Source organism: Chelonoidis abingdonii, chromosome 2 (assembly GCF_003597395.2).
Source record: "Chelonoidis abingdonii isolate Lonesome George chromosome 2, CheloAbing_2.0, whole genome shotgun sequence".
Lineage (NCBI taxonomy): Eukaryota > Metazoa > Chordata > Testudines > Testudinidae > Chelonoidis > Chelonoidis abingdonii.
The window spans coordinates 140353404-140366211 of NC_133770.1; the positions used below are offsets into that span (position 1 = coordinate 140353404).

The window sequence follows — 12808 nt, forward strand, 5'->3', positions numbered from 1 at the left end:
GTGTTTAATCTATCACATTACAAAGATAAAATCCTTAACTGGACACAGAACTGACACACTCATTTTATAATTCCCAAATCTCTGCAAAGTGCCTGTAAATGAATAGAGAATTGTGTAGCCTATTGATGGCAGAGAGAATAGGTGGCTGATTCTTGTTGAACAAATCGATGCCAAGGCCAGCCAATAATACAATAGCACATTCTGGCCTAAACCCTGCTAGCCAGCTTAAATTGCCTCCCATCCCCGACAACAGGCCATTTCTAAATATTGGATCACAAATCTCTAACACAGCAGAAATCAAAGCAATCTCACCACACTGGTTAAATAACAGAAGCCACCCTTCAAAACATTGGATTTTAACGAATAACCTTAAAAACAATTGTTCATGCACTCCTGGCATTCATCAACCAGCTGCCTATTTTTGACCTCTTTTGTGTCTGTAAGATGCTGCCATGACTAAGCAGAAAATAATACCAAGGCAGACAGCAAGATCTGTTCCTCAAAGGAAAATATTTATAAGACAGCAAAATAAATTAACTCAAACTGAAAATAAAACCCACAATCCTCTGTTATTCCCCCAATCCTATGACCCTGTGTGTGGAGCTCTAGCTATCAAGCAGACAGCTTACTGATCTTTCCTTGCACATCTGTGCACAAAAACAGGAAGTTGAGCTGTTTACTGGGAACCATATGGGGCCCTGTCATGTACTTGCCAGGAAACCTAGAGCCTTCTCCATCAAGCCCATAGTTCAGTAAGTCTAAGAAAGCTGCTTCAGGCAGTAACAAATGTTCCTTCACTATCAGAGAGTCTGTAAAGGAAGGGCTCAAAGAAAGTAGCATAACCCTGCGTATATATTAAATATCCACAGCTCTCTAAAAAAATCATCAGTCATCAGCACTCATCTTGTTTTCAGTCATGTAACGCATGTTCACACTTGGTCTTACATTTGAGCTGCAGAATACAAATCAATTTTGTTCCTCTTGTATTATAGTTTAATTTCCATCATTTAGCAATTTTCAACAAATACATGAAAAGGCTAGTAACCCCCTGCAGGTTCACTCATGAAAATATTGTACCCTGGTTCTTTACAGTGAAACCTTCAAGGGGATACCTTTATGTTTGCCACAGTGATAGCATACTAATATTGAGATAACCATGCATAGGGGAGGCTACTTGAATTCAGCGAAGTCCTTTTACAAAGGAAAAGGTATTGGGTAAAACTTTCAAAGGTGCCTAAATGATTTAAAGCACTGTTGACTTTCAACGAGACTTTGGTGCCTAACGGACTGTTGAAAATTTTACCATTAATGCCAAAAAGTGCAGCAGAAGAGTGTTTTTCATACACCTCATATAGGTGGGCGTACAACTAATACATGTTCATTGCAGTACAGACTAGGTATCCCGTTGTTTCATGAAGTTCTAATTTGAACCATGTAGTATAGAAATGTGTCTGTTACTGCAACAATGCAATTTAAGAAAACACACAACACACTGGAAACGGGATTAAACAGAATCTGTTACACTAGCCACGGCTGGTGCTATAAAAACATCTCAAATCTTGCTCAAACCCTGCTGTTCCTTGATCACTGATTATTTTTATAGATTCAATATACAAGGAGTATTAAACATTTTTTCTCCACAATTGAAATTTCATCTGAGCTGCTACACTGGCTTAACACTTCCAGTTGTATCACCAAGAATTTGACATTTGCCATATGCTAAAACTTCTAGCTAAACAAAAAGCTTTAGCATTTAAATATTAGATTTTTTTTTTTATTTTTACTTTCTTGGTTTTGTGGAATTTTAACTACATAAATATTTAACGCTCACAAATATTAAAAAATACTGCTGCTTAAATTTCTAGTTATGTACCAGAAGAAACATTACAATGAAATATTTTCTCAGTTTAGCTCTGGTTTTGCCAGAAAAACTGCATGTTGAAAATTTGAACACAGATGTACTAGAGAAAGCAAAACTATGGCACTAGAAAAATCTTGAACTGGTCACTATGGGTGACATCAATCTATATACAGAGTATATACACATGACTGTGAGAGTCTGTACTCATGAATTTTTGTGTGTGCACAGTATTCATACAGCACAAAGTTGATTTGTCTGAGTTTATTTCTTCTACTGTAAGGAATAGTGGGAAAAGCCTCTTGATAGCATTGAAACCATATGGATTTAATTTCACCCGTCCTGTGGCACTATTTTCAATAGCAATGGACTGATTTTTGTAACTCATTCAAAATTTCATTTTTTATCTTAATACATTTGTACATATAACAAACAGTACAAATGTGGCAAACAAGGTGCAATGGTCACTGATACAATATGTTTCACTACTGGCACAACCAATACATGAGCAAACACCGGACTGTATCAGAGACATTTTTACTGAACTCGGAAAAATAGGAAGTGTACTGTAGCCTAAAATAAATTACACATAATATACAATATATATATTTATACACATATATGTATATATACACATATTGATATAGTCTTTAAAATAAGTTTTTAGAGTTGATCAGTTATTTGAAGTGTAAGGACTATCTGGTAAGTAATCTAGAAACTGAATTTGTCCATAATTAAATAATAATTCACTTCTAAAACTTACAAAAATATACTTTACTAAATAAGATTTAAAATCCATAATTTAAGGATGAATCATTTAGGATGAAATTCATCCTAATACACATCACTCATGTGAAGCCCCTCTATGCTATTTAAGCCCCCCTTAAACCTAACAGTGCCCACCTTGTTCACACTGTACAACACTTACTCATGTGGTGAGCAGTTCTCCTCATTCCTATGGAACTTTTCTCACAAGGGTTACTCAGTGTGAGCAAGAATTGTAGAACTGGATCCCTAATGTGGGACTTCAGCAGGCACTCAAACTTCTCCCATACTGATTTTGATTTACTTTTATAGGGAAACGAGTTAAAGCAATATTCCTATATATTTGATAGGGCTATATGTATTAAAGGGCTACACCATGGTGTACTCTAAGTTATATGTATGTTTTTGAACACAGATTGTAGAAATGATTGTATAGCAAACTGTAGTGTAAAAACGAAATTATACATAGAACTTATGTTAGACCAGTGGACCAGAACTTTGGTAAAGCTTTTCTTCTTCTTTTCTTCCCTTAGAAAGGAATCTTGGGATGTCTACATAGCAATAAATCACTCACGACTGGCTGTGTCAGGTGGCTGGGCTTGCAGGGGTCAGGCTAAGGGGCTATAAAATTGCAATGCAGACCTTCCGGCTTGGTCCCAGAGTCTGAGCTCCAGCCCCAACATCTACACAGAAATTTTATAGCCCCACAACCCGAACCCCAGGAGCCCTAACATAGATCAACCATGAGTATTTTATTGCAGTGTGGACATACCCTTAGATCAACTGCACCACTCTACCAACTGCTGCACCCTGTTCAGGAAAAGAGAACGGAAACTGGTCATAAGGAAACTATGTGTAAGACTTGGCAACAGTGTTCTATAAAACGTCTCCATTAAATGTGTACAATTTTGGAAAAATCTTGCATCTCAGATAACTTAATAAAGGCTAAATAGCATTCTTGTCCTGTATTTCTCGCATCCCTTTTATTGTTTTTATGTACCATTTGCTCACTGGGGCTCATGCCTTCCTACCTTGTTTTGTAACAATATACAGCATAACACCGAATGACGAGTGAAAACAAACATAATGGCCCACTGTGGTACATTAGTTTAGCTAGCAAAATCATTGTCAAGCAAGTAAAATAAAGCTGTATTTTCAAAGGTTGTTTTTTTTTTTAAATTCTCAATAAGAAAAAAAGGGAAGAGGGAAGAAAGGAGGGCAGCAGAGTCAATAGCACAGACATAGCAGGGCTTTGGCTGACAAATGCAGATTGTCCAAAGAAGATGGATGCGTATTGAGGAAAATGCCCTTTCATGTGATGCAGCCATATCTTTTGTGTTTGCATGGAGCGAGAAAACAAATTCAACTGAACAAGCAAAAGCAAAGACCTTTCTTTAGGTCCCTCATTAGTGTGAGCATACTCAGTATGCTAGAGAATTTATCTGAAGCCTTTTAAATCAAGGCCTCTTTATTACAAAAATAAAAACAAAAAAAAGTATGAGAGAAGAAAAGATGCTTAAGTATCATTCTATGTGTCCCTGCAGAGAACAATTATGTCCTGTTTATTATTCATTCTCTTCCTTCATTTCTACGATGTCTGTCATTTCTTCTATCTGTGGCATGTCAGTCATTACTGAGTCTTCGCCTTCTGTAGCGGTCTCATTTTCGTTCCGCTTCTTTTTCTAGGTCGAAAAGAGGTTGTATTCATAAGCACATGACCATCTATATTTTTCATTGTGCATCAGCTCAATCCTACAAATGTCAGGCCTTATCAGAAGGAATGTGGTCTAATGTTTAGAATGCAACATTCCTGGCTTCCACTCTTGGTATGCTACTGATTTGTCATGTTAATTAAAAAACTTCCTTTAACATCCCCATGGGTCCATTTTGTCCTCTGAAACACAGGTATTATTGTTACCTCTGTCTTAGAGGGGTGTTGTGAGGCAAGTACTTCAGGATAACTGGAGGGAAAACACTATGTACAGAAAGTGAAAGGTGGTGTTCTAACTTCCAAAATATCACAAGTCAGAAGCACAAGAGACAAAAATAGTGATATCCACTAGTACAGTAACATTTCTCTCAAAGACACAAGGTGTATTTACATCGAGGAAAACAAAGGAACTAGGAAGTTAATTCACTTGGCTCAAGCTCACAAAATCAATGGCACAGCTGGGAACAGAACCTAGAATCCCTGTGTCCTACCTAGTTCAGAACACTTAGTATGGTCTATGAGAAAGTGACAAAAGCAAAGGCCAGTTCCCTTGTAGAGTGTTTACCTGTTGACCCAAGTTCTCTGCTCACTACTGATAGGAGAAGCCATTGTCAGTATGAGGCAGGCCACTTGTGTTCCCAACATTCTGCTGTTGAGCACGTGGCTTAATGTCTGTCTTTTCAAGACAGTCATACTATTCGTGCAGGATGTTTTGGATGAGTAAACCTAAGATGCCCTCAGTCCCAATAAGAATCAAGTTGAAACGTCTGTTCCTTATTATCTGTTTCTCAAGCAGGCTGCCCATTCTATACTGAAAACAGTTGTAAAACTACCCCCCAAACCCACTGATATTATTGATTCAGGTGAATCAGGCATACTAATTGAGTAAGAGTACGAGGGCGGGGTATACAGAAAACCGGTTTGTGGCTCTCAAACATTTTACCTATATTGAATCTTTTAGCTGAAAATAAACTGATATGCAAAAACTACTGTTGATTGTGCCATTATCACATTGGCTGGTGAAGAGATCATTTCAGATTCACTGGACATGTAACAGTTACACCTGTCAGGCAAATGTGATCATCCAGTTGTTACCACTCCACTATACTACAAAAATAAAGTACTTTGTCTGAAAATTGTAGAGGTCAAAAATATTGTAGATGTGACAATTATACCATGCAAATAATAAAAATATTAGTGTAAACAAAAATTTGTTGTGAAACTACAAGCCAAGAATAGCTTGGGATATAAGATTTTTCTTACTATTTTAGTGAGCAAGAAAAAGATAAACTAACAACTACGGAGAAACAAAGTTCTCCATTTACCCACGTGTTGAGTACCGCATGGGCTAAGGCAGTGTGAATTTCTCTGCTCTGCTGATGTGCCTCAAGTTTGTTCTTAACTTCTATCTATGAGCTTGTAGTTCAAAAGCTTCTAGGTAGGTTCTGATTTCATAATTTTTGATAAAATCAAAAGTGGTAAAAATGTGCAGGGCTTTTTGATTTTTTGCCTCTAATGGAAATTTCTAAATTAAAAAACCCCCACAATAGCAAGGATTCTTTTCTCTACACTCTCCTCCCACAATTCTGTTTAGCTAATGAGATGATTGATGCTTCTAACTGAAGTTATGCGTCAAATACCTTGTACAGTACCCTGAAAATGTATCTGTAAGGGTTCAATCCCACAGACACACTTATGCACATTAGAAACTATACTCACATGGGGATTCCCATTGACCCTGATCCTGCAAACACTTCTACCCATGCATAACTTTTTTCATGTGAGTCCTTACTGAAATCAATGGAACTAGCCACGTGAGTTAAGCTAAGCATAAGGGTATATAGGATCAAGGCCACAGAGATGCATGAATACTCCAGATGAGTAAAGTTTCTCACTTGCTGTACTTTGAATGTGTGTGTGTTTGTGTTGGTGGAGGAGAAAACCCATTTCCATCCAGTTAAGTGAATATTGTATTCACTTCCACATGGCCTTTACACAAAAATTGTGTTTTCTACACAACTTGTCACCATATATAAGTAGTTATCTATGTTTGTCATGGTCACTGGATTCTACACAACCAGTTTCCTACCTGTTTCCGACAGACATAGCAAGCTGCTATTGCAACCATGGTAGATTCTCCTACAAAACCAGCTAGAAGTGATCCTACTCCTAGGGTGGCTCCATGGACCCTGAGAATGGCAAGAAGAAAAAGGTAGGATTTAAAACAAAAATAAAAATAGAAAAATTATACTTTCAGTAAAATATTGAACCAATGTATTTTAATGAACAATTTCTACATAAGGCATAATGTTGCAGGTATTTAATATTCTCTGGGGCAAAAATCTAGGCACTGGTAGAGAGAATAACATATTACAGTAACGTTTGCTTCCTAAATAGTTTCATTATTTACTATAATCTTTTATTGCCCGAAAATGAGAGGAGACCCATTGTGAATCAAATTTTGCCCCAAGGCAATCTAAAAATAGAATTTAATTGAGAATGATAGCTTTGTTGTAGACAATAACATGTTTTTTTTAAAGAAGTAATCTACAGAAAAGATACCATTCCTTATATACTTATTGCATAGATTTTTCAGAAAAGTAATTTCTGTATAATTCAAATAAGTTTTCACAGCATCCTGTGGGTATTGGTTTCATCTCTATTAACATCTGTAGAATTTTCAACAAGGGCCAATAGTTTTATGCCTAGCTAGAGAAGGGATGTGGCTGGAACTTTGGAAGTGACCATTTACATGAGTTTGAAACTATTTTGGTTTTATTTTAGTCTCTGCTTTTGGTGGAAACACAAAGAGTTAAATAAGGGGGGAGATGACCTCCTGAGGTCCCTTCCAACCCTGATATTCTATGATTAAATGAAATGGGGGGCGGGAAAAGGAGAGTGGCTCCATTAGAGCTGTGGTGAGTGCAGTAATTTACCCTAAGTAAGGCAGCACAATGAGACTAGTGATGAGGACGATGATGCGCAGCACAGAGCTGGGTGCCAATACAAATGTCTTCTTTAGTGTCATGAGCCAGCCAGTCAAGTGTGCTCTAACTGTCACTGTCAGAAAAAAGGAAGAAAAAATAATCAAAATATGCACTAGAAAATGAAGGAAGAATGAGCATTTTTTTTATGTTAATAATGATACTGACCTCCTTTGTAAAGTGCTTTGAGATCTACTGGTGAAAAGTGCTACTGAAGAGCAAGGTACTATTAATTTATTATTATTATTATAAATACTATTTATTTAGTGTTTAGTATAAAAAAATACAAACACCATGGCCCTTGTTTACAGTTGCTTTACCTACAGTGAATCTGTCTTAACTGCAAACTAGACTGGAAGTCCAGAATTGTTTTAGTGCTTTTAATTGTGCAAAAAGCAGTCAGAGGTACAGCAAACTTCCTTCAGTGTGAAACTGTCCTGCCAAAAACATTTCACAATAAGACAGTTTGACTCCATTAAAATAAAAAGCAAAATAAAAATGTGTGTGTGACAGCAATACAACTAAATCTTGGACTTCTCTTCCATATGGCAGGTGCATTCTCCTCATTAAAAATGCATAACCCAAGGTCAGGAAGAAAGGATACCTATATATGGCAAGTGCAGAACAGACCTGCTGAAACAGAACTTCGTATCTGGAGACCATAATTCTTACAGAGCTGTGCTTTTAGATATATATTGATCCACTGGAAGACTCATACAATGTACACACGTAGGTTATAATATTTACATCAGCATTTTAATATTTGATGGAAATATTTTGGCTAGTAGTGTAATAAACATCCATATATTATGAAGGAGAGCATTCAGTTTTATTGTTTGGGGGCCCTGTTCAGTATCAAGATGTGTTGATATTGTGCAGTTGTCCAAGATGTTGTACAAACACACAGTTAATTGCAGTTGGGCAGAAGCACACAGTGCACGATGCACATTCTCAAGCACTTAGAACAGATACATGTCCGCTTTTAGCTTTCCCACTGAGTCCATTTAAGAAATGGATGTATGCTAAATTTATCTGGCTAGTGACAGACTCTTGCTACAACACTGATACCTTCAGCCCTAGTGTCAACTGGTCTGTATTTTTACCTGGAATTGGGAAAAAGGAGAAGATGCGCAAAGGAATGACACACAGTTCTGCAAAGGCAAAATCGACTCCAATTATGTCAACTAAAATCTTCTCTGATGCGTTCGGAGTCCAAAACATCAAAAAACAGAGCTGGAAAAGAGAACCACATAAACAACATTAGGAAGAGTTTGCACAGCAAAGCAAGGAAGGAGAAGCAGAGAGACAGGAGTTCAACTGCTAATCTACAGCCTTAACTGATGATGCAAGTATTTCCTGTATTAAATGGAGGAAGGAGACAGGTGCAGTACAATAATATTTGGCATTTATACAGCATTCAAAGATCTGTAGCATCCAAGGATCTCAGAGCAGGTTATAATCATTGATGAATTAAGTCCCATCCCCGTAAGACTGGCATATATTATTGGTACAGATGGGTAAACTGAGATAGAGGAAGATTAAGTAATCTGCTCAAGATCACATGATGAATTGATAAACTAGAACTTTGCCAGTTCTGACTCCTAGCTACCCCCTTTAACTACCGGCCTACGTTACTGCCTCTTTACATATAAACTGATGAAAGAAAGAGAGAAAAACAACAAATAGTAAACCAGGCAAATACTAAGATCCAGCAGGTTATGAATCAGTCATAAATTAATAACTGATACGCAGGAAAATTTAATACAGTGTAACTTTACAATGTTTGGATTCTAGAATTCCTGGCTTCTTTACATGTAAAGGGCTAGCCAGAAGCTAACCTAAGCAGAAATCGGGGTGAAAAGGTTGTGAGAGGTCTTCCAAGGAACCTTTCCCCTTATCACGAATAAGAACAATCCCTGCACTTGGTGAAGTGCTGAACATTCACAGCTCCCACTGACTTCAAACGAAGTTGCGGGTGCTTAGTGGCTCTGAACACTGAAATGCTTTTACCACAAAGCGTAAAGCAGAGTAACAAAAAGAAAATAGATTCAGAACGTGAAAACTTTCTGACCTTCCCTGAAATAAATCAACGACAGCCCTGGAAAAGAAAACACTGTCAGAAGTTCTTCCTGAAGACAGACACTGAGGAATTAATGTTCTTTTGGGTACGTCTACACTGCACAATTATTTCGAATTAGCTTAAACTGATATTACAAAACAGATCTAATAAAATCGGTTTAGCGCGTCCACAGTGGGATCACGAAATCGATTGTTTGCGTCCATGGTCCGGAAAGCTACCATCGATTTCTAGTGAGCGGTGCGACTGTTGGGTAGCTGTTCTCAGCTATCCCATAGTTCCCACTTCCGGGTTGAGAGCACAGTGCCTGATGAGGGCAGGAAAACATTGCCCGGGTGGTTGCTGGGGTACAGCCTCATCCCCACCCTTTGTGTGGATGGCAGCAAGATAATCCCTTTGGGCGCCTTTTTCCCGGACGTGGCTTTGAGCAAACGCCTTAGCACAGCAATCCATTGGACCCTGAAGATCACAAACGGTATCCTGACCGTGTCAACACTCGCGTTACTCTCTGCCAGCAGCATTTCAGTACACCAGAGGGTGACATTTAACTCAAGGAATTATTTATTTTACTTCTCTTGTGCTGGGGGAGGGGGAAGAGACTGACGAGTCAAACCACGCAAGCCCCATGTATTAAGCTAAGACATTTGGGGCGCTCAAGCCAAGAATGCAAATAGTTGTTCAGAGACTGTTCTGTGGAGAGTGGTAGCTTGTAGTCCTCATTATCCCCCTCCTCCCTCCATGAGCATCCGTTTGAGTCTCTGGCTTCCCGTTAAACGGTTGTACGCTACCGCTGTGTATCTCTGGAGTTTAATTTTCAAACGCTTTGGCATTTCCTGTCTTTAACGGAGCTTCTGATAAAAACAGATTTGCTCACGCACTGACAGCGATTCAGATTCTAGTATCTCCGTAAGGTTCAATACAGGAGCTACTTTTGCTTTTGAACTGCTATCGTCACCCGTGCTGATCGGGCTGGTAACACGTGAAAGCAGGAAATGTCATTCTAAAAAAGGGGTTCCCTCGGGGGCCCTTTTTTTTTTTTCTGTTTTTACCGGGGGGGGGGGCCCCCCACTTTCCGCTCCGAGTTCGGATGCGGACCAGAGCGGGTCAGTGGTGCCTGTGGATACCTCTTAGGAGGGCAATAATGTCTGATTTCCGTTCCACACCGACACCTAATCCGAGTTATCACTTTCTGAATTTAGCGCTACTCCTCTCGTCTGGGAGGAGTTCCGAAATTGATTTAAGGAGCCGTTTAACTCGATATTAATGACGACGTCGTGTGAACGGGTACAGTGTTAAATCGGTATATCGGCCATTAAACCGATTTAAAGTCGCAGTGTAGACCTTAGAGGACTGTGTTCATATAACCCTCCCAAAGGACATGGATACGAATGTCAAGTATCTCTTAAGTGTCTAAATGCAGTAAATCCCTAGCTACCTCCTCCTTTAACTACAGGGGCTGGGGGTGGGTGGAGCTTAATTCACTAATATTTATAACCTGCAGTGAGATCCCTGGATGCTACAGATCTTTGAAAGCTGTAGAAATGCCAAATATTATCGTACTGCACCTATCTCCTTCCTCCATTCCAAATGCAACAGTAAAGAGTATAAAAATAGTGCATGTCTTCTGAGTTTGCACACAAACACACACAGATGTACATGCACTCACAACAGTCACATAGGAGGAGCGGAACAGTTGTATACACAGAGACACTGCCATCAGTATAATGGTAATAACCCCTAGGAGAACTCAAGAACCAAGAACCCCCAGCATATGGTATTCCTATAATGTCTGTCTGGAGCTTGTTACATTAGGATGATCAAGCATGATTTAAAAACGTTAGCCTACAGTAGATAGAGCGCCAATATTCAGAAACACAAACAAGCAGATCTGAATAGCTTAGTTTTGAAACCGCCTCCAAGAAAGATTTAACTTTACTGCCAATACCCAGTGGCGGATTAATGATTTTGCCGCATCTAGGACCTGAAATAATTGTCACCCCGCCTGCCCCTGGCCCCTCCCCGACTCCACCCTTTCCCCACCCCTATTCCAACCCCCTCCCCAAAGTCCCGCCCCAGCTCCACCCTCTCCCTGCCCCTACTGGATCCCTTCCCCAAATCCCTGTCCCGGCCCCACATTTTCCCCCAGCGCACTGCATTCCCTCTCCTCTCTCTTCCCTCCCTTCCCACAAAACAGCTGTTTCGCAGCACAAGCCTAGGAGGGAGAGGAGAGAAACGGGACGCGGCGGCACGTTCGCAGAGGGGGCGAGCTGGAGCAGGGGAGCTTCTCCGTGGGTACTCAAATTTGTCGGCCTAGGCAATAATACGCCACTGCCAATACCTAAAATGTATAGAAATGCGTCTGCTTTTATCCTGTACAAAGCGTCAATGCATGCTGGAAAGCCATAGTAGCCTGGCAGCCATAATGCCTCATGCTGTGAACTTGTCAGATATTATCATTTAAGAACTTCTATGGTTAGTCTGGATCTGAATGGAAATTGTCAAAGAAAATGCACCATGCTGTCAGAAGTGGTGTGGTGGCTCAGCACATAATGCTCTTCCCTCTCAGCAAGTATTGAACCATTGCCCCATCACAGTGGTGGGAACTCTGTGCAGTTAGCTTTCCATCTTTGGGATGAGATACAAAACAAAAGTCCTTACTGGCAACACTTTAAAGACCTCAGGGCACTTTCTCCAGAAGTAGGGACAGCAGCCCTGATGTTTATCTCTGGCATATTCTTCACACTTTGTAATTTAATTTGTTTTTGTTGTTAAAAATAAAGTTAGTTATTTTTCATCTTCCACAGGAAAACTGATGCTGAGAAAGAGTGATCATAAATAAAACAAACCATAGCCAGAAGCCTTAAAACATAACAGTCTGTCAGATTGCAAGACAACAGAACTTAATTTACTTTTCAGTAAATCATGAGTGGTGATGTGAGCTGAGGATGCCCTTGGTATCTAATTGACTCTTTTTTAATCTATGGTGAGATTTCATGGCTCTTAGCCATTCTCCAGTTATATGACCCACATGTTTTTACACATATTTGTAGTGAAACTCTGGCTCCATTGAAATCAATAGCCAAACTCCCACTGACTTTAATGGGGCCAGTATTTCACCTTTGTTCTCTAGTTGCGTACCAGTGACTGTCTTTTCTAATCAACATGCAAGCAAACACTCTTCAGCTGACACCACCAAGTAAACAGCCACTGCAGAGTCACAAAATTTACTTCCACAGATGTGGATATCCGCATCTGCGGATATAAACTTTGTATCCGTGCAGGGCTCTACAAATAAGTCACTTTACCCTGTGCTATATGGAGAGGCACCTTCCTGACAGCTCAGAGGCATGGACAAAACCACTTACTTCAGGCTGCTGATTTAGCTTTATTTTTTCTTCTCATGGACAGGAATT

The 12808-nt window shown here is 39.5% G+C and overlaps 1 protein-coding gene across 4 annotated transcripts in view; it reads right to left on the bottom strand.

Annotated features, from left to right (window-relative positions):
• Positions 1-493: 493 nt before the first annotated feature.
• Positions 494-12808, bottom strand: part of ANKH (ANKH inorganic pyrophosphate transport regulator) — a 165764-nt gene continuing 153449 nt past the window's right edge. For all 4 annotated transcript variants that reach the window (XM_032789736.2, XM_032789740.2, XM_032789741.2 and 1 more), the window contains 4 exons: positions 8422-8551; positions 7271-7394; positions 6424-6523; positions 494-4305 (listed from right to left, as the gene is read on the bottom strand). In XM_032789736.2, coding sequence (XP_032645627.1) covers positions 4189-4305; positions 6424-6523; positions 7271-7394; positions 8422-8551 — 471 coding nt within the window. In that variant the 3' untranslated portion in view covers positions 494-4188. The remainder of the gene's footprint in view (positions 4306-6423; positions 6524-7270; positions 7395-8421; positions 8552-12808) is intronic.